The sequence below is a fragment of the Styela clava genome, chromosome 13, assembly GCF_964204865.1.
Source record: "Styela clava chromosome 13, kaStyClav1.hap1.2, whole genome shotgun sequence".
Classification (NCBI taxonomy): domain Eukaryota; kingdom Metazoa; phylum Chordata; class Ascidiacea; order Stolidobranchia; family Styelidae; genus Styela; species Styela clava.
Window position 1 is genome coordinate 6,446,220 of NC_135262.1, and position 20,545 is coordinate 6,466,764.

The window sequence follows — 20,545 nt, forward strand, 5'->3', positions numbered from 1 at the left end:
CCGCAACGGAATTTTTGATTTGATGAACGTGAGCGTTTTTTTTTAACCATAACATGTAATATAATCTGACCAGCACAGTATTGTTTTTCATAATTGAAATAACAGATTAAGCAAACTAGATATTGTATTGAAAACTTGCACTTCATTTTTAATTGTATTTTGTATACAATTTCACGGCACATGGATGTTTTATTTAGTGTATACGGACCTCTTTGTTTATTAATGAGCTCGGACCACAAAGGTTCACCGTTTTGTGACACGGTAGCGCATTTGGTACAATGTAGCAAGATCTTGGCATAATTGTCACACACTGTACCGCAGACGAATTTAATCATTGTTGCTTAAGAATTGACGCCTTCAGACGTGTTTTTGAATAAAACTGCATTTTTAGGAATCTTCTTATATTATATTTTTTTATATCATTCTTATTTTATGTAAGCAAACCCATAAGATCATTTGAACATATTTTTATTTAAATTCTCATACATCTCAAGATTTGGTTTAACGTCTAGTATTTGCGATAACAACCCGGTAAATATCGACTACCCAAATATCGTTCAAGAAAAAAAATTCAGAAAACTCGAAATTCTCTTACCTGTATATAAGCATTCTGTCTACATACTGAACAGTAAACGCCAACAAAATTAAACTAAAGGTTCGTAAGTAACATATTCTGCACAATACAATAAGCATGACTTTGTTATTAGAGATTTGCCGTAATTCATAACTAACAAATCTGCCTCGAAAAATCACGTAAACACAGTAACTTCCCAAAATAGTCCAAACGAGAAGAAATTTTTAAAATACAAATATAGATGACGTTCCCAACCCGATAATATATAATTATGTCATGTACATTATAATTTGTTTTTTTGCATCTACAACTGTCTGCCTCGCACCTACCACACGCGCACTCCGCGTTGTCAACCCGATACTGGCAACTGCAAGCGCATCGTCTATGACTACCTCATCTACTCTGGCGTTATCTTTTCCTGAATCTCTCTAAAAACCGCATCGTGTTCGTGCCTAAACAAAAACGCGAAAAATAAGAGTCTAAAAATCGATACACGTCTGATAAAATCAATAGCACCCGTGCGACGGGAACAATGCTAATCGTCCTAACGTGAATAGACCAATATATTTCGTTTCGGGGTAAAAGCCCCATGGCTACTACCAATAACAAGATTCATTGAAGAACGCGACGGCGTGAACGAACCTTGTTTTTCTTGCATTATGACGAATGTTAGAGCGTCCAAGTGTGACGTCAGACACCTACTGACCAAACCATTATTCTCCATCTTCGTTGCTCAATGATCTTATGGGAAAACAACACATACGTAAATTTGAATGGCCAATGTCCATCTGCCTACGTGAATAATATTTTAGTTCGAGTAGTAAACAACCAATGTTATTATTATCACAAAAGGATGTCTTTTTAAGCCCATCTACGTGACAAGTATTTTAAAACAGAAACATCGAGGAAACCTTTCGAACGACAATCATTATCAAAATCATTGAACAAATATTTCCACACACTCTTAGAATTGACGCTTTTTCTTATATTAACACAAACAACAACATTATCATAAAATATGAGCCATACCAGCAGGACACTTTTGTTCAACGCACGGATGCTTTGAGAAATCCCAGCAGGCATTTTAATCAGACCTAATAAAGGAACTCCGACATGTGATTTGATTAAACCCTGTATTAAACATGTCAGATTGAAATAACTTAGCTTGCGTTATTGCGCTTCTTTCTTACATTATCCTGATGGTAAAGAAAATTAAGTTGTGATGTATTTCATTTATTTTAGTATCCCTATTTTTTTTGAATACTGACAATTTTGTGTAAACACTCCACCAGCAATTATGCGTCGATGTCTGGATTCCGGAAATGAGTTGATATTGAAATTTAGTAAAATATTATGGAGAATCTAAGCTAACAATTATTCAACAAAAACAGTCGTCGTATTCTCTCAGAAGTAAGATTTCAAATATTTCAAAGTTATGCAAGAAAAGTTGTATCATTTGATCTCCGCACTTAAATATCCTCGACATTGATGAGACTTATTCAAAATTGTAATGCTACTCAAAAATATTCATAGTCCTTTACAATTTATTTCGATCCTGCATATATATATAAGCCACAAAATTACCATTTTTGCATAAAAAAGCCTTAATTTCGTAATTAGCCGTCTACTTTAAATTACTCACGCATTCATGAATATATTATGTATTAATTGGCCATATCGAGTATATTTCGCGCTTATCGTATATTAATCAAGGATAGAGTTACTCACAGGTGTTTTTGTTCATTGATTTATGATCGTCTGTTTATAATATTTATATTTGACATCTCGCCTTTGAAAATTTGACGCTCTCGGCGGGGTTGCAGGCGGAAATAGATGAAGAACGACTGGGTTGATTTTAACCTCACTCACCTTTAAAGCTGGCTGTTTTTATTCGAACATGCTCTTTTCAGTAAAAATAACGCCAAACTTTGCAAATCATTTTTTTAACAAACTATGTTCTCGCCTGTAAGATGTTTCAAACAAATTGTTCCTCCTGTATCAACAATATTTTGAGTGTAATAACACCACGCCGATTTAGTCATAAACGTAAACAACGTATATTACGTCAAAAATGACTAATTGAATCAGAAACCAAAATTCGAGGTGAGTGACTAAAACATTTCCGTTGCGTTCATTTACATAAATATTCTCTCAACTGAAATACATGTAAGATGAATGAAACGCGAAACATTGTCCCACAGTTGCGATTGAAAATGACAGCTCATCCCAATGCGCTTATTGTATGGCAATTGCTGTTATCTATTCCATTACAGATTTGCGCATAACTTTCCTAATTTATGACTTTCGTTTTGGGCGAACGTATTCCAGAAAATGAAACTTGCGTCTGAGTGAACGCTGGTGAAGTTTGAAGTATGTAATAAAGTAAAACATCACACCCGAATGTTTGTGGCATTAATGTATGCAAATCCGTTTGGAATGAACCCTGTTCGTAGTCAAGGTGCGGAAAAGCCTCATAAAACGAGAAATTACGCAATCATTCTGTGGGACTGCTGATTTAATATGATATCCGTCTCTTTCTTGATATCATTTCAAGTTTTTAACACCAGTGAACTTTTATATTCGTTTCCATTGTTGGCAAGTCACAGATTTTAGCTGGAAATCACGAATATTGGCAATGTGACTCTTACTTATCTAAACGACGATTTTTTTTACACATTAGAGATTCAATTTTTGGCAATATCACGTTACAATTTTTACAAAAGATTGGATACTATGCTGGAAACTGTACATTGTCAATACCGTAGGTCCCAAGGTTACTAACTGGTCGTCATCAGAATGGAAAAGTCAAGAACGAATCTTTCAAGAAAGGGATTAACAATTCTATATATAATCACACATCAAACCTGTGAAAGGCTCGCGACTAAACAACGTAGTATTCTGCCTGAGAAAATCATGACCGCGAAACACCAGATTTTCTGTGAATCTGATTTTAAGAGATTCCTAAAATCCCGTGCCTTTACACCGCTTCTGCTAAAAATAACTGTGTAGCTGTGATAGCGAACTACAACGAATTACTAAAAACTTTCCTCATTTGTTTGCTCACCCTTCACCTAATAGTGCAACTTAGAAGTCTCCAAACATATTAATCTCTATAAGCGAAACGTGATACGGACTTATCTTGTCCACTACACAAAGCTGCACGCGTTTGAATCTGATACAAACGGGTTTACACGGCCCTCTTGTTGGCGTCGTGAAAATATACTTGGAATTATGGAACATACGTTGGAATATAGGGATGGCATCAAACGTAAAACTTACGCTTCTTCGGCAAACAAAGCTTTAAAATATTTTCGGAATTAAGCAAAACCTATCGATGCTATGTTTACTGTTCGTTTCCTAAGAATATTGCTAGTAACAAAGAGAATTATTGCGTCACAGTCTTGACCAGTCAACCGCAACCTCACAACCGTAAAACGCCGACTGAGATTGAAAGCCGTTGTACATGAAAAGACCCTTCCCTGGAAATCCTTGAAAGCTATGCAAAAGTATCTGTCGATGTTCATACATTGCTAGCAGTTCTACAGCGCAATTGCTGAATTTGTAGTTTATTTAGTGTAAACCGAAAGGTAAGGTGTTCAATAAAACTTGTGACGCGTAATATTGTTTGCTTGCGTGAGAAAGTAGTATGTTGCGGTGTACTATCCATATAGTGGTAGACAAGTAAACCAACAGAGAACATAAATTACACAAATTAGCCGAGGTAAAAACCATTATTTAAAACACAATAAAGGCCAACTCAGGCAACTATTTACAATCTACATCATTGTTGGATCATATTATGCCTTTTTTTGTAAAATAATCCAACATTAGAGCCAACGTTTATACGTCTTTAGAGCTTGGAGCAGTGACTAGTCTGTGCTTTATAAACACTTGAATAACTACAAATAAGTGCCTTCCTATGTTACTCATTCATTTTCAGGTAGAAACCCCCAAGTAAAATCAAGATGTTCTAGTCACTAGTGTGAGATTAATTTTACAAAATAGAAACAAGTTTCTTGGCACTTTTCGCGATTACAGTAAAAACGATCTTTTCTGTCTTTCAAAATCAAATAGAAACCTATCCTACTACACTAATTATATATCATACTCACTCGTAGATATAAAATCCGACCTTGCATGATTCTAGTATAATATACAAGACGTTGTTTAGTGATCAATGTTAAGTGCCTTTTTGTTTTATTGAATATACAAATCTGATAATTCTGGGCTTGAAGTCGGTTCTTGAAGATATTTTGAGCCCAACTATAAATCCACTTGAGATTGTTTCAAACCACTCAAGATTCGACTAATTCCTAAAAAAATATATTAGGATCGATTGTATATTAGGTGATTTCGTTCCAATTTGTGGCTCTAGCGCAAATAATACTGAACGTATATATATATGCAGTAATGACATACGCAAAGCATTGCATTTAGAACCGGGAAAAGACTAGAGACAATGCCGAAGTGAAGACATACGAGTGATTACTTGACATAGTCAAGGTCATACATACGCATTAAAAAAATCAAAGCCAAACACTGTAACAGCGTCAATATTCAGTTTCCTCTCCAAAAAATGAGTCGCTGAACGCTTGCATCATTTCGAATATATCGGACTAAGACCTGGGCCGCACGATGACGCTAACGAACACAGATAGCTCAGAGGACAAAGATGCGATACTGGCGTGCATGCGAGTACTGTTATTAAATATTGCGGTGCGAGTAGACAATAGTGCGTCATTACCAAATAAAACAAAAAATTTAGTGTGCATCATACTTATATCTGTACATATGAAATTACAATTAAAATATATGTAGAACTGATCAAGGTGATATTTCTGAGTTTATAACGAACTTGGATAATTCAATACTCCACGTGGGGAGTAAGTAGCTCTTGCTCACGGACTCATTCGGAGCACTACATAACAACTTTAGTTGTTATTATATTAGCTAACAATAAAGGTTCCAAGTAAATAGGTGGAACGATTGTAGGCGAGTTAATTACTGATTGAAGTACACACACGAACATTCAATACCTGGAAGGCCGGTATACGATGTTGTGAAAGTAATACGAAAAACGCTTGAAAACATACTTTAGGAATCGATCACAACCCAAGCAAAGACATTGGTATTATGTAAGAAATGAATAGATATATCAAATTTTAAAAAATTTGCTCGATATGTTTCTAATCAAAACAGTAAATGCAACCGGCGATTTCCTTGTTTTTTCCGTGTGCAGAAGCAGTAGAGAACTAAAATAAAACAACAAAAGTTTTGGTGAAATATCGGGTATCTTTGAAATCGGTTGGAAATCGAATCGCCCATTACGGCGGAGAAAAAACGATTTTTTCACAACAATCATCCCACTCCAAGAATAATTGGACAAAGCAACCTACATGTAGTTATGTACACTTCGTACCCAACAAATAAAGATCATTTTCTCAACGATAAAGATTAATTTCGATTCCAATACTCAGAATGATATAAGGACGTTTCACGCCTTCTAAGTATTGATGCAGTGGCAAGTCTCATATCGCCGCCAGCAAATGTACCTACCACCGGCTACTTACTACTGTTTTAAGGTTTATGTGCATTACAAAAATAGCGCATGAGAGCAATATTGTATCGGGGTATTGTATTCATGAAACTTATTATTGGAACTAATTGATTTAACCGAAGCAGTTTTAGAACGGACCAAGAGTTCTATTTTGGTATTCGTCAAAGGTCTAAAGACAAAAGACTCATTGAATGTTTGTTAATAACGATACAAGTTTGTTTCTAAAATATTTACGTGGAATGTAACATGATACAGCATGTAAATGCTATGATGGATGAATAACAAAGTGACGTTAAATAGGATATAATTATGTAAGGATCATAACAATGTGTAAATATTTCATCAGGAATATAAATTAGCATCTATCGGATTCTCGGTAGCCAAAGACGAATTTGAATCATCCCCCAATTTTGAAATATTTTGCTCTAATTTTCCCATCAATTTTCATCTACTTAATTGGTGCTCGAAACATATGCAAATGAGTATTTGTTGCAATTATGAGTAAACATGGAGCAAAGAGCAAAACTTCTAAGATAATAGCTTATGAACGTGTCAATAATATTTATAAATAAATTAAAATTCAAACATCAAGTTTTGTTATGGAAACATTGCGCCAATTCCGATAGTGTTTTGTTTAATCAGGACATTTCAATAAAGTTTCGGTTTCTGGAAACAATGTTTGTCATATTCATCTAAAAATTGTACTTTTCGTGTAATAAAGGACAACGCTTTCAATTATAGTTTCAGTGTGGTGTTTCATGGTAACTTCTGAATTGAGCAAACTTAGGAGCGGATAAAAAAAGTTTTAGTAACCTAAAAAAAGGACAATTTCCATTGAAGTTTTACATCTTGTTGATTGGTGCCGTGTAGTTATTGAAGTTGTTCAAATGGGTTTCACCATAGATAACATTTCTGGGTAAGTATTGAAATCTTGCCTAAGACACAAGGAACAAACGCATGACAAGATAAATTAAACTAGTCTGACAATACAAAAATCAAAGCCAAGTTTTCCCGATGCCCTTCGGACGTAATCTAGAAACAAATATATATATTTGTCATTTCATTCAAAAAAAAATTGAGCGAAACAAAAAGCTAACATGTTAATTAACATTAAAGGACATAATATTCTTGTATGTTTCAATAGGTAAATGCATTCCATATGCGCAAAAAAAATCACGAAAACATGATTTGAATAATTTGAAAATTACCATCGTTATTCATTCTTCGAATTTCTTTCATCATTATTCATGCCATAACGACGACATGTTAACGACATTCGTTTGTTGTTTTGTTTGTAAATATCAAATAAAAGCGGCTTAATTTGACGAGAAGTTTAAACAAAGGACATATCACTTGCCACCGCTTATCAAATACTTCAACCGGGAGTTAAAATCGGCCAAATTAATTGTACATGAAGCACGAAGTTTTCATCTTGTTAGATATTTAATGACCGCCTACATGAGCATGGAATACCAACCACTTTTGTTCACTAAGATCGTCGGTAACATTAAAAAACAATATTGGAAAATCACCAACAATGGTTATGCCTTGAGGGTCTGTGATGTATCTACAGCCTTCAGTTTGATAATAAAAAAAAGTAATATAAAATGAAATATACGAATTTAAATTGAAGTTCGGTAACCAGTGAAACTAATTTTTAATGTGCGATAGAGCAATGCGGTACAATGACGGAAACTCGTCAGATAGTTAAAATTAGAATGATATACAGCGTTTTGAAAAATTTTATAACAATTTGTCTCATTTAGTTTATATTTATATTAATTCAAGATAAAGGTTTAAGTGCTGATGAATATTGCGTTTTAAATTATGCAATGAGGAATTATGTTGAGGTGAAAAGTTTGGATTTGAGTGGGAATTGAATGTACCTTGATTGCGAGGAATGGTTTTGTCTGTAATAAGATATTATATTATATCAAAACTTACCTATCTATTTAAAAAGCCCACTACGAATATTTTTGACTTAAAGTTGAGAATTAATTCAAAAGTTTGATTAACTGGCGAATTAATTTCATTGCGTTATCAATTATTTTCAAGTTTTATATTGGGGGTTGATTTCGGACACATTTATCGTATTTTATTATTTTATTTTTAAACTATATTGATGCACCTCTAATTATTTTATTGCTCATACTTAAATCACGATCTCGTAGGTGGCAACCGTATAATTAAAATGACGTTTCCGAAAGCTCTTCGATGATTAGTGTGTGGTACATGGCGTTTTAGAATGCCACAAAGATGCAACTGCAAATTAAAGGTGGTTACGAGCGCTTCGAAATGAACGAAATAAAAGAAAAAGGCGTAATTACTGAAAACTGCGACGCGGCGACGAGCCATTTTCACTGAAGTTTTGAGTCCAAGTTATTAGACAACATACATAAGTTTAGACGGTCAATCAATAGTCATTTATTGATGTTGGCGTCAAATTAGCGTTATCAGACAACAGATCAAGTCAGTAGCAAACGCCTTATTCATCACATTCTAAACGGCAGCACGATTTTGAGTTGAACAACTGGTATAGAAAGCATATCAAAGACGGGAATCAATGTTGGTAAATAACCAAACTAACCTCATGATAACAAGAGATAAGTGCTGAAAACCGCAAGATGTTTCAAATCAGCATCAGAACGCTCCTGTAGATATTTCGGAAAGTTAACTGGATTGCATTTTGAGTAACAGTGACAGATCAAGAAATTACTTTTTTTTAAATATTTATGACTTATTTGAGAGCTGCTTCTAAACATAATTTTGAATTTTTGCTGAAAGATGTATTTTTAAGATACGAGAAATGTGTAACGTTAATTATACTCAGAGTATAGGATAAATATTTTGGTCACATATGTCAAAAAGTAAAGCTCAATTGTTTTCGCAACAGGTGAAACGAATACTGATAAAAGAATGCATAACTTTTTCTTGTGACAATGATTATTTATCAGTTGACATTAAATTTTAGTAGCCTTGCTTTAGCATGATCAAAAATTTTATACAAAAGGGTATAAAAAATTAATTTATCGTTATTCTTTTCTCAATAAAAATGCCAATTGCAGGTCACAGTATTCTGTATTATAAACTAAAAAAATTGATTACAAATTTAAACAATTTGAACTGGGATTAGGATTCAAAACGACGGGTTTTAGTATTCAATTTTAGCTTTTCCAACGTCACCAACGAAGCTGTTCAATAATTGCTATGCATTTTTGATGGTTCAGTCCGCCATTTTTTTTTGTTTTTATAAATATTTTAAATCAGAATGGTAACGAATTGTTAAGGCGAAAGATTAGTTGTCAATCGGCAATTAGCGTTCAGACAGACAGACGGTAATTCGGTAGAAAAGTGGTCGGAAAACACCAGAGATATGTTAACTGTAAAGCCCAAATTGCTTCCTACTTTCGGTATAAATGGCATATTTTCATATCTCGAGTCTGGCATTGTTATCCAAATTTCGGCAAATATTTCCTCGCCAGCCTTCAATCACTTGATCGACATTTAGATGTTTCAAAGCATAGAGGAGAATTGGGTATTAAATGTGAGTGAAAAGAGTAAAGGGCAAATAAGACGTAGCGTAAGAAAATGCCAATGCGCTCTCCAATAAACTTCAAAAAAAAAAGTGAAAGTGAATCGACAGCAAACATTATGATTACAAGATGATAAAATGGCTGGGAAAATACTCATATACTTCATAAGCATCAATCTGTATTAAATTTCATCGGTGAAATTTTTTTTTTACGAATATTTTTACAGTAAATATACAAATTCATCAAATATCTGAAGGTATTTAAGTTAACTCGCCTACCATCAACAAGTCGGTTTTTAAATTAATTCGTTTTTATCAAATCCTATGCATTTCTTATTTATTTTCATGATGCGTTTCTTTGTGTATATCAAGATTTTTTAACATTTGCGAGTAATGACTGAAGTAAAATCATGTTGAGAATGTACTCAGATCGACAAGATACGTAATTTTAATTAGTATAACGATGTTTTTACGATGCTCACATACAGGGAGTTTGGCATTCTAAAATTTTTCCAATTTTTTATCAACGTTTGGAAGTAATTCAATTTCATTTATTTTAATTGCTTATTTTAAATTCGTTTTCAAACTCAAATGATTTAGCTCCTATATTCCAAATTATTTTTAAATATTATAAGTTTCATTGGTTTAAATGCAACTTGGTACTTGAGACTTTAATATAAGATTTATTCTCTGTTATCATATTTTTTTTTATGTGTAGATCCATTTATCAAAAAATAACATATATACATCAAAATATGACGAATAGCATGCTATATCGGCTGTTTATCTTATGTGGGATTTTCATAATCAAAGCAAAAGGTCAAATCGATGAACTAGCGCTTGGAGTTAGCGACGATGACTTTCTGAATATTATGGAAAACTTTGCATTGGATACGAATGGACGAGATCGCGTCGTAATTGATCCGTTTGACTCGATCATACCGCCTCCTAATGACCTTCCAAAACGTAAGTATGAAACGGCCATTTTACACTAACCCCACAGCCTAATCATTTTTATGCTCGACACCACATTTAGAGTTTTATTTTCGAAAAGATTTGCCGATTTAAGTCAGAGTTTGTGCGATTTTTTTTAACCAAAATTTTTTTTCTCATATTTCTAGCTTATTCAAGATAGGATTCCACAATTTGCAATATATTCGAATCATAATTTTTGACTTATGTATAATATGATACACGTGTTATAAAATATTTTTTTGTAAATAAATAGTTTATAGTAACAGTATACAAAGCTAAATTGAGATTTTAACTTGGGAAAAATACATCAAATTTTCTCCACTTAATGCACAATTACGACACGCAACGAAAGAAGTTGAATTTCAATAAAAATATACTTTTATCCAGCTGCCCTTTCTGATGTTATCACCGCCACCAATTAAAATCAGGAAATGTGATTAACACGATAAGCTCAATATTTTGAAGCAATTTTTATCGTGTCAGCTTGTGCGTGGCTGGCTGCAACATTACTTTCAAATCAGATTTTACTTGTTTATATTATTATTACTTATGAAATGCTGACTCAGGTCAATTGTTATCATCACAAACAATCATTTTCGAAAGAAATATGCAAATTAGTATCACTTCGCACAAGGAATTACTAATTATAGGATCATTGTTACAAATATTTTACCAAAAAATGAAATAAGAATAATAAATAATTTAAAAACCCGTGATATTATCAATCAACTATGACGACATTATGTTACAAAATCAGTAGCACGTTTAAATAATTACTGTTTTCGTTATTTCCTATTAACATAAACAAAAGTATAAGTAAATAGTTCAAATACTTATTTTTAAACGACTTTTCTGCACGCATGTATATTCATTACGAAACCGGATAGGAATATATCTTCATTTACTCACGAATTTGTTTCACTAAAAGTTATTCTCGGTTTGTGTAATTTCTTATACCTGAACCAATGCGGTGTGTTAGTGCAAAAATGTTTGCCTAAAAACGATATTTTACTTAATCTTTTTATATCTCAAAACAAAAAATTTTATGTACATTATTTTTGAGCTTCAAAAGATGTGTGATAGGTGATAATTTTTTTTATCGCATTTGCAATCATATTATCGTGATACCTTGGCTTGTTTGTGTATCGTCAACAAAATTGCACATTATTACTAAAATTACTCCGTTATTACATTATTTTTTATTTAAAATTATTTTATAATTATTTGTGTTTGATGAGCTGCTCCCGTTGGCCATAGTATAATTATTAACTATATTTTTACAAGAAATAAAAAACGAAAAATTAATAACATGTAATTTTTGGAAAAATTTATGTATCTTCTTAAAAATCGTTCGTAAGTTTATATGATAATACTCAATGTGTCACAAAACAATGTCGTGACTGTGTATTTATTTGTTATTTGTTTGATGACACTCACCGCGCGACATGGGGTGATGCTCTATTTATGCAACAATTTTTACACCTTTACCGGTAAAGCAAGTCAATAAATTTCCTAAAACTATTTTTTTCTCCAAAAACAATGCAGCAGGTGAACAGAAGTAGATTTGCATTAGACTATATCGAAACAAAAATTCGAACAAGTAAACATAACATTAGTAGCTAATTGCTTAAAATTAGCTGCATTTGTCAAGAATCCCGTTTGGTTTGTAGCAGAGACTGGTAGATCATCAGTATTCAGTAAAAATATCTTATACATACACGCAAAATTACCCATAATGCCCGAAAAATGTGTTTAATGATTCTAAAATTACGTTTTCCCCTTCTTAGTATAATATAATTGTTAGTGCTAATATATATAAACGTCAAATAATATAATTTTGAGTTTCTAATTTGAAGCAAAAGTAACAGTTGAATTGCTAAACACATCATATTCATAATATGTAACAGAAATTGATTTGCGTTTAAATGTGACGTCACCTCCTTGACCGTATTCCGACCTTCATCTATTCGGGTTTGAGTGGGCCTTCCTGTATGAAATATTCGATACTGCCGAAGTATGTGAACCAAGATGGCGGACACCGGAACGTAGTATGTGTACCATGTTAGGGTTAGGCCATAATTTCAGGTGCAAATACTACGGGAGTGACTTGGCTAGTCCCCGAACTCGTAATGGAACTAAATCAGGAAAGTTGGAATAAAATTATGGCCTGACCCTAACCATACTACGTTCCGGTGCCGCCATCTTGGTTCACATACTCCGGGAGTACCAAATATTCTATTATATTAGTGCGACCATATTCATGTATTGCGCCTCGTTTTTAAAGTGTATGATTGATCGATATATCCTAATAGATAACTATTCAGCCACAAATTTTATTAATCTATTTACATAAACAGCTGAACAGTATTGGTAAAATAATATTCTCAAATTAAAATACTTCATTCTACACAGCTGACGCAATGGGATCCTGCGAAGGCAAATTTACTGAAGAAACTGGGAGAATTGCAAGTCCAAGATTTCCAAACGCAACTTATCCACCAAACTCAAACTGCTCTTGGGAGATAAAAGTCCAAACAGGAAAGCTGATCAGAGTGAGTGTCATGTATTAAAATTGGTTTTTATTGCACGCTTTACATAAAATAAAAAGATACCGTTATCGATAATATTACTTTTTTATTGTTCTAAGTTAATACGTGTCTACAGTAGCTTGTGACCGCAAACCCGGCGACTACAAAATATCTTTGCTGTACATCGAGTTAACAATGTACATATCTCAAAATGATTCCAATAAGAGTTCTTGGTGATAAAGAAGATTCACATGATTTAAATTAATTAAATATGGAGCCACAAAAACATATTCTTTCAAATTTAGGACAATTGTTTATTCAAATTTATTATGACAATTTCAACAATTTGTTACCTCATAGATGAAATTTGACTACATGGACATTGAAGTTGGGCCGCCAGAATGTCCTTTCGATGGTGTTCTCGTTGTGGATTACGGAAAAATGTGGGATGCTGGAGTCAGTCCCCATTTGCATGGTCCAGTTGCAATGGGAGTGACTGACCCACAAGTTCCACCAACCGCCCTGGGCAAAAAGCGATATTGCGGGCAGGAATCATTCGACCCAATTGTCAGTATTTCGAACGCAGTGAGGATTGGATTTTATTCTGACAGCGACAGCCAAGGAGAAGGATTCGTGTTGTCATGGGATACAATAAATAAACCGACCGAAGAAGGCGATAAAGGTATGAGATCTTAAAAAGTTGAGCGTAGGCGTTTTTATATATATATATATATTTCGTTTTTCTGCTTGTTATAAAATATTTAATTTTACATGATATTCATTTTTATAAAAATATAATTTCTGCAGAAGAAGTACAATACCAGTGCAACTTCGAAGAAGGTTTTTGCAAAGATTGGAACAATGTCCAATCAAGCGAAGATACATTTGACTGGGAAATATCCAGTGGAAAAACAAAAACACTTAATACGGGACCAGCTGTTGATCATACAACTGGAAAACAAGGTAAATATGCGGCATTCATCGTCGTAGCTGGTTAAAATGGTTTCTTTTTTGTCAAAGTCGATTAACTTAATTATTTGAATATATTTTTTTTCAAATTACTGTATATCGCCTCATCCAAATTGTATATAATATTACAAATAAATTGAATTTTTCGAAAGTATAGAATAATTAACTCGATCGAAAATGAAGAAATTAGTTTTGATTGAAAAAAATTAAAACTGTGTTTGCATTTTACTTCAGTGGGCAAATACGCTTACATGGAAGGATCGAAACCTCAAAAAGAAAACGACACCGCAATCTTTTCCAGTCCCGAAATGAAATTCGCTGATGGTCAAACAAATTTCTGTGTCGAATTTTGGTGAGTTGAAATGATAATTTCTTTATATTTTTAACAACTATTCATGTAAAAACGTTGTATTGCTAAACATCTAATGTTTATTATGTCAGCTTTCTCTCATCTCGCCGTAATTTCGATTTCCTGAATCTAATTTTTTTACTGGTTAACTTACGATTATATATATATCTTTTACACGCTTATTTTCAGGTACCATATGTATGGTAGTGGTATTGGGTCACTTGTAGTAGGTGTGGCGTACGGTGAAAATAGAAATATTGAATGGATAAAATCTGGCAACCAAGGAGATAAATGGAGACGTGCCACTTTCGGAATAGAACGTTCGGAAAATCCATTCAAAGTAAGCTAATTATCTATTACGGTGAAAAAAAATTTACCGAGGAAAATACAGATTTTGTCGTACATTGAGTGTGTTAGAACAGTTGGATAATGATTAAGCTTTTCCTTCAATGCTGTTACATCTTCTTGAGATATCGGAAAAAAGCAGTGTTACTTGTGTTGTGGCCAAAAAATAACCTTAGGATGTTAAGAGTAAATTCACTCTATCTGATCTTCATGTTTGTTTTTATTATTATCGTAGGTCATGTTTGCTGGCGTGCGAGGTGGAGCTTACACATCTGATATCGCTATCGACGATATAACAGTACATAGCAAACCGTGTTCGTCATTGGATTCGGACGGTAAGTTCTCAAACGAAATTTGATTAAAAAATACTGCTTTGTAGACGGCAATGAATAAGATTTTGTGCATCGCGCAGCATTCGAAAATATGTTGTATCGGTCGTAGTGGGATTGCGGTTTCTAATTGCACACGCGTCTCCGCTTTTGCAGACGATAAGTGAATGAGTCACAATCCCAAGCATCTTAACGTTACAGTAATAACGCTCGAAAATGCACTTGACAGACAAATATGATTTTCAGTTGTTCGTATCCGTATTTGTATTGCTCAACACAACGACAATTTATTTTCAAAATTTCGTTGCTCAATTGTTTTCTTCAATTCATTCATTTTTGTTCAAGACCAGAATGTACTCAGTCTAGAATCTATGAAAATTGCAATACCTGGCTGAAATTTACCTCTTAATATATTTTTTTATAATAGCTGGAGAGGAAGGTCGTCTCATTGAACCTCCAGTACCCGAACGTGAGTGTTTTATTTTCTGTTTATAACTCTATCATTATTCATTTTTGTGTTATATTACATATTTTATGAAAAATAACTTCACAACCTAATATGAAGAATGAGAGGAAAATTTGATGCTGAGTTTTGAAACAGTTTGGAAAACAAATATGGATATATTTTTGAAGATAGTATTTCGTAACAAAGTATATTATAATCCGCCTAAAATATCAATTAAGGTTTCCCTCGCTATACAAAACTGTTGTAAAATTAAGTTGTAACACAATTTATATGACATATAGTCAGTAGTTTATTTTATCAAAAATCGGAAGTACACATTGGACAAACATAATTAAGAAAGATAAAAAAAAATGCATTTCATTGTGAAGGGAGACGCGATAAACCAGCAATTGTTATCGAGCTATAGCAAAATGTCAAATCTCACCGGATAGAGAATTTTATAATCCATTTTAAATATCTTTTTTGCGGTAGCACTCGAAACGTGCGCCAATCGTCTCCCCATATGACTTTTTGCCATCACGATTTGTTGAATGAGGTATTCACATATTTGCTAAATTAATACTTTACAATACGAACGTTGTAATTTTTGCCACAAAAACATCCAAAATTGGCCTTCGAAATCGTTACCTTGGACATAATTGGGTGAAATTACGAAAGCTTCGGGCGATTTTTTCAAACAATCTGTATTTGTGGCGATAAGGATTTTCTAATGTTCTGGAAAATTGTGTGACCTTGAAAATGTTTCAACACAAACAAAAACTTGAATTTAAATTTGGCAAAAAAACATTCTTGCACTTGACAGGATTGTACAGGAGTTCAAATCCTCCACCTGTTGGCATTAAAATGTCGTCACTTTTTATTTTGGACCGTATTACATTATACGATGAATGTATTTTAAGTGGGAACATGTTTACTTTTTTCAATTAGAATGTTAACAATGCCTTGTTTTTGCATAACTTTTCAATACTATAGCAACAAGAGATAAGTCTTTGCCCAACATATCGCCTTCATCGCTACATCAGCCAGAAATTTGAATTTTATCTCAACAACCAATGTTTTTTCTTTAATAGATGAGTGCGAGGGAGACGACTATCCATGTATGGATGGAGTGACTTGCATTAAAGATGCTCAAATCTGTGACGGAAATCCTGACTGTCCGGAAAAAGACGACGAAAGTGATTTCTTATGTATTCGTAAGTATTTTTTCTATATAAATATATTTAGTAAAATATTGAATTTTTTTGTTTGTTCGAAAAACTCATACACTAGTAGAGTTACTGTAAGCGTAATCGAATGGAAACGGAGGATCATTTTCTGGACACCGAGCGTTTCCAATTCTCTTGTAGTTGTAACATCGTGCATTTTCGAATGATATAGAATTACTTTACTTTATATCGACGATTACACAAATGATAAAAAAAAATTGAAGAGCCCAACGAAACGACTCTGTTTTACCTAGAAACACTAGTCAGTAAACAATTGTTTCTCTTTTTAGGTGATTTTAACGTAACGACCGCCGTACCCCCGCCGTCAGAAACGACAGAAGACTACGAAACTTACTATGACGAAACAACTGCCTGTGAGTACTTAGTTATCACTTCACATGAATGAACGTTCTACACAAGTTTAGACATGACTGTAATCGAGTTCAACACATTTCATTCCTTTTCGATTTTTTTTGTAAGTTGTGGGAACACTGACGTCAAAGCAAAATCAGTACTTATCAATCACACCCGTCTTGAAGATAACCTCTTCGTTGCTCACCGTAACACTTACCAGATAGTTTAAAATTTTTATTTAAAAGCATACCATGTATTCATTACCTATTTTATTATAGATCTGGCGACAACAATTCCATCTTGGATGTTGAATTTGACAACATTTGAAGTTGAAATCACCGAAGAAATTCCCACTGAAGAAAATTTTGTGAATGAGTCGACAACTCAAATACTAATTACTGAATCTACCAAGATTTCATTTGCTGCAACAACAATAACAACCGACATTATAACTACAACTGTCGGCACCGAAACAACCACCTCTCAGGAGACAACCGAAGAATACAAAACGACGCAGCCTTTGGAAGAAACTACTGAAGATATAACTACGGAAGCAGGCGAAACCACCACAATTTATCTTGAAACCACGGCTTTCGAAGAGGAAAACGATACCGGTATGATAACAACACCACAAGCCACTACCACGTTACAGTCTGAGACTATATCAACTACCAACCCCACCACAACTTTAACCGACGAACCCGAAGAACTTTTCACCACCACGACACGTGTGGAAGTAATAACAACAAACGGCGGTATTGCTTCGTCAGCAACAATTGCAACCGAAACAACTTCGCAACGGTCGACTGAAGCTGCGAAGGAAATAATAACGAGTACATTGCCTCAGTCAACTGAAAGCACCAAATCAACGGATTTGATTGAAACAACGTCTCAAGACACGTACTACACGACAGACATTACAAGTACAACGACAAATGAGGTGTTAGCCACCACAGATAAAGTTATAGAAAAACCTCAAAAAGAGACCCCTGGACAGTTCACCCCGCGACCATCTCCAAAGAGTGTGAAAGTTGCAATTACTGCAGTTGCTGTTGAGCCTACTGGAGTTGCAGAGAAACAAGAAAGTGACGGAGACGGATCGTCCGCCGGACGAGTATCTCCATTGTATGTCATTCATCTCGTTGCATCATCAATGTTTGTACTATTTTTAAACAATTGGAGATAGGATATGAACTGCACATACAATCAACCAATTTTGCATATAAAATTGACTCGGTATTTACCCCGCAGGCGCCGGTGACTCATATTGATAGGGCTTGACAAGCAAAATTGTGACATGCACAAACTATAATGGCTCTCAACATATTTTGTGCCCGATTAGAAAACCCTTTTTTATTATAATTTTAATGAAGCATCATCAAAATATTAGTTAAATAAATCGTCCTACATGTCCATATTTAACATGGCGTCCGATGGGAAATGTGGTTACCTTAGCATAAATTTCAGTTTTGTTTTGTAAATTCACACATCATTTTAAAAAGCGTTATTTGATGTTTAGCGCTAAAAGGCGTTATATTTCAACCTTTTTTAAGATCAAGAAACAGTTAATATTCTTAGAAAAATTTTTTATTGCTATTTTATTCGCTTTTCTCACGAGAGTGCTGAATATGCCCCTTTTCATGTTTACGCGTGAGATGGGTTTTCAATACTAAAATGTCTATTTATTGTATGGAAATTTGGCATTTGCATAAATTTATTTTAAGCAAAAGCAAATACTAAAGGTACATATCTAATACGATTTGATCTATTTTTTATTAATTTCTCGGCCTATTTATTATGATGGAATTGTAAAAAATTGATGGAAGAAATTGACGTCGTTTTCTCTACATCAGAGATATTGTCGCAAATATGAAATAATGTTCCTGACCTTTGCGTTAAGGATGATAATTGACTGAAAGTACATAATGAAACATTTTTCAAATATATCTCCACGTACTCTGTGGCATTTTATTTTGTTTTATATAGCATTTCTAAACCTATGATGACACATAATTGACATAATACCTCTAATTATTATTTTTTCGTTGACATTTACAATCCAAACAAAATTTTTATCAGACATGTTTTGGTGAACTTCATACACTTTATTATTAACTTTTAAATATTATAAATTTTCACACAGTGGCAAAAATATCGTCGCTTTTTTTTCGCTCACTTTATATAAATGTTTTGCGCACTTCGGTTGCGTTTTATATATTGAAGATCAGTATGGATGTATTTGGTGACAACTATGCCAGATACCTATCTCCGTCATCTTTTAATATCATGACTTGGAAATTCTGTAACATTTTTCGCCAGAAACACATGACCTTGAATTCGTTGAAGTCCTCTGTTGATAAAAATAGGATTTCATGTAATTATGTGTTATTGTAAATTGCTTGTCTATCTATTGCGCCTATTAAAACAGTTCTCATTTCGTACTATTTTATCCATCCTTTTTATAACTGTTTTTGAGTGCATCTATAATACTCAGACAATCTTTGTTCATATATATGTTAAATATAATAATCTATTCTATTCTAACGCAAAAACGGAACATCTGTGAATATTCCGGCGTCGGCGCAAAAGTGCATAAAGAGCATTGCACAATGATCGCACTCAGAAACTGTGTTCTATTATACATGGAATAAGCAAATGACACTAATTTTATCTCGGCACTAAAGATTTCGGTTTAATGAAACTTTGGGGGTTTGGTGGAAAATTTGCTGATTACATTTTGTAAATATAGTTTTCCAAAGCATGAAAATGTAAGCAATATAAATAAATGAAAATTGGCAATTGCATGTTTTTCACTGATATTCTTTTTTATATACTTGTTTTCTATTAGATTTCTATGAACAAATAAACTTGTCTGTATAAAAACCTGAATTTAATATTATACCCGAGCGAGTCTATGGCATCGTATAAATTTGTTTTGTCTTCTACAGGACAATACGGGTAAAAATACAACAATAATATTTAGGTTTGAGCGCGTACGAAGAATTTAGACATATGCCTACAAAGCCCTACATCATATATAAGTATATTGTATCTTGCTTTCGTCAGTAGGTCCTACTGGCCGCTTTAAACAATTCATAAACAAGAAGAAGGTGAAATGTCCAAGTCTAGTCTAGATAAAGTCAAGGATGTCATACATTGGTGCAATTTATAGGTAAACTCCATATTACAGGGAACGGGTGAGTGGTACAATTGCAGTATGTTTTTCACATTTATTTTTCCAAAAATTCAGCTTACCAGCGCCATCTAGCGAGTACTATTGTCAGTCAAACATCAGACCGCTAACAATATTTGCAATATATGTTGCAAATACCATTGCGTTTGAGTGTGGATACGTGTTGCAA

At 33.6% G+C, this 20,545-nt stretch overlaps 1 protein-coding gene across 1 annotated transcript; it reads left to right on the forward strand.

Annotated features, from left to right (window-relative positions):
* Window positions 1-10,367: 10,367 nt before the first annotated feature.
* LOC120333379 (uncharacterized) lies at window positions 10,368-20,066 on the forward strand. The gene is made up of 11 exons (XM_039400787.2): window positions 10,368-10,629; window positions 13,051-13,190; window positions 13,527-13,848; window positions 13,974-14,129; window positions 14,370-14,487; window positions 14,674-14,824; window positions 15,065-15,164; window positions 15,586-15,627; window positions 16,695-16,817; window positions 17,120-17,203; window positions 17,462-20,066. The coding sequence occupies exons 1-11, from the start codon at window positions 10,374-10,376 to the stop codon at window positions 18,367-18,369; spliced, it is 2,400 nt and encodes a 799-aa protein (XP_039256721.2). The 5' UTR covers window positions 10,368-10,373; the 3' UTR covers window positions 18,370-20,066.
* The last annotated feature ends 479 nt before the right edge of the window (window positions 20,067-20,545 follow it).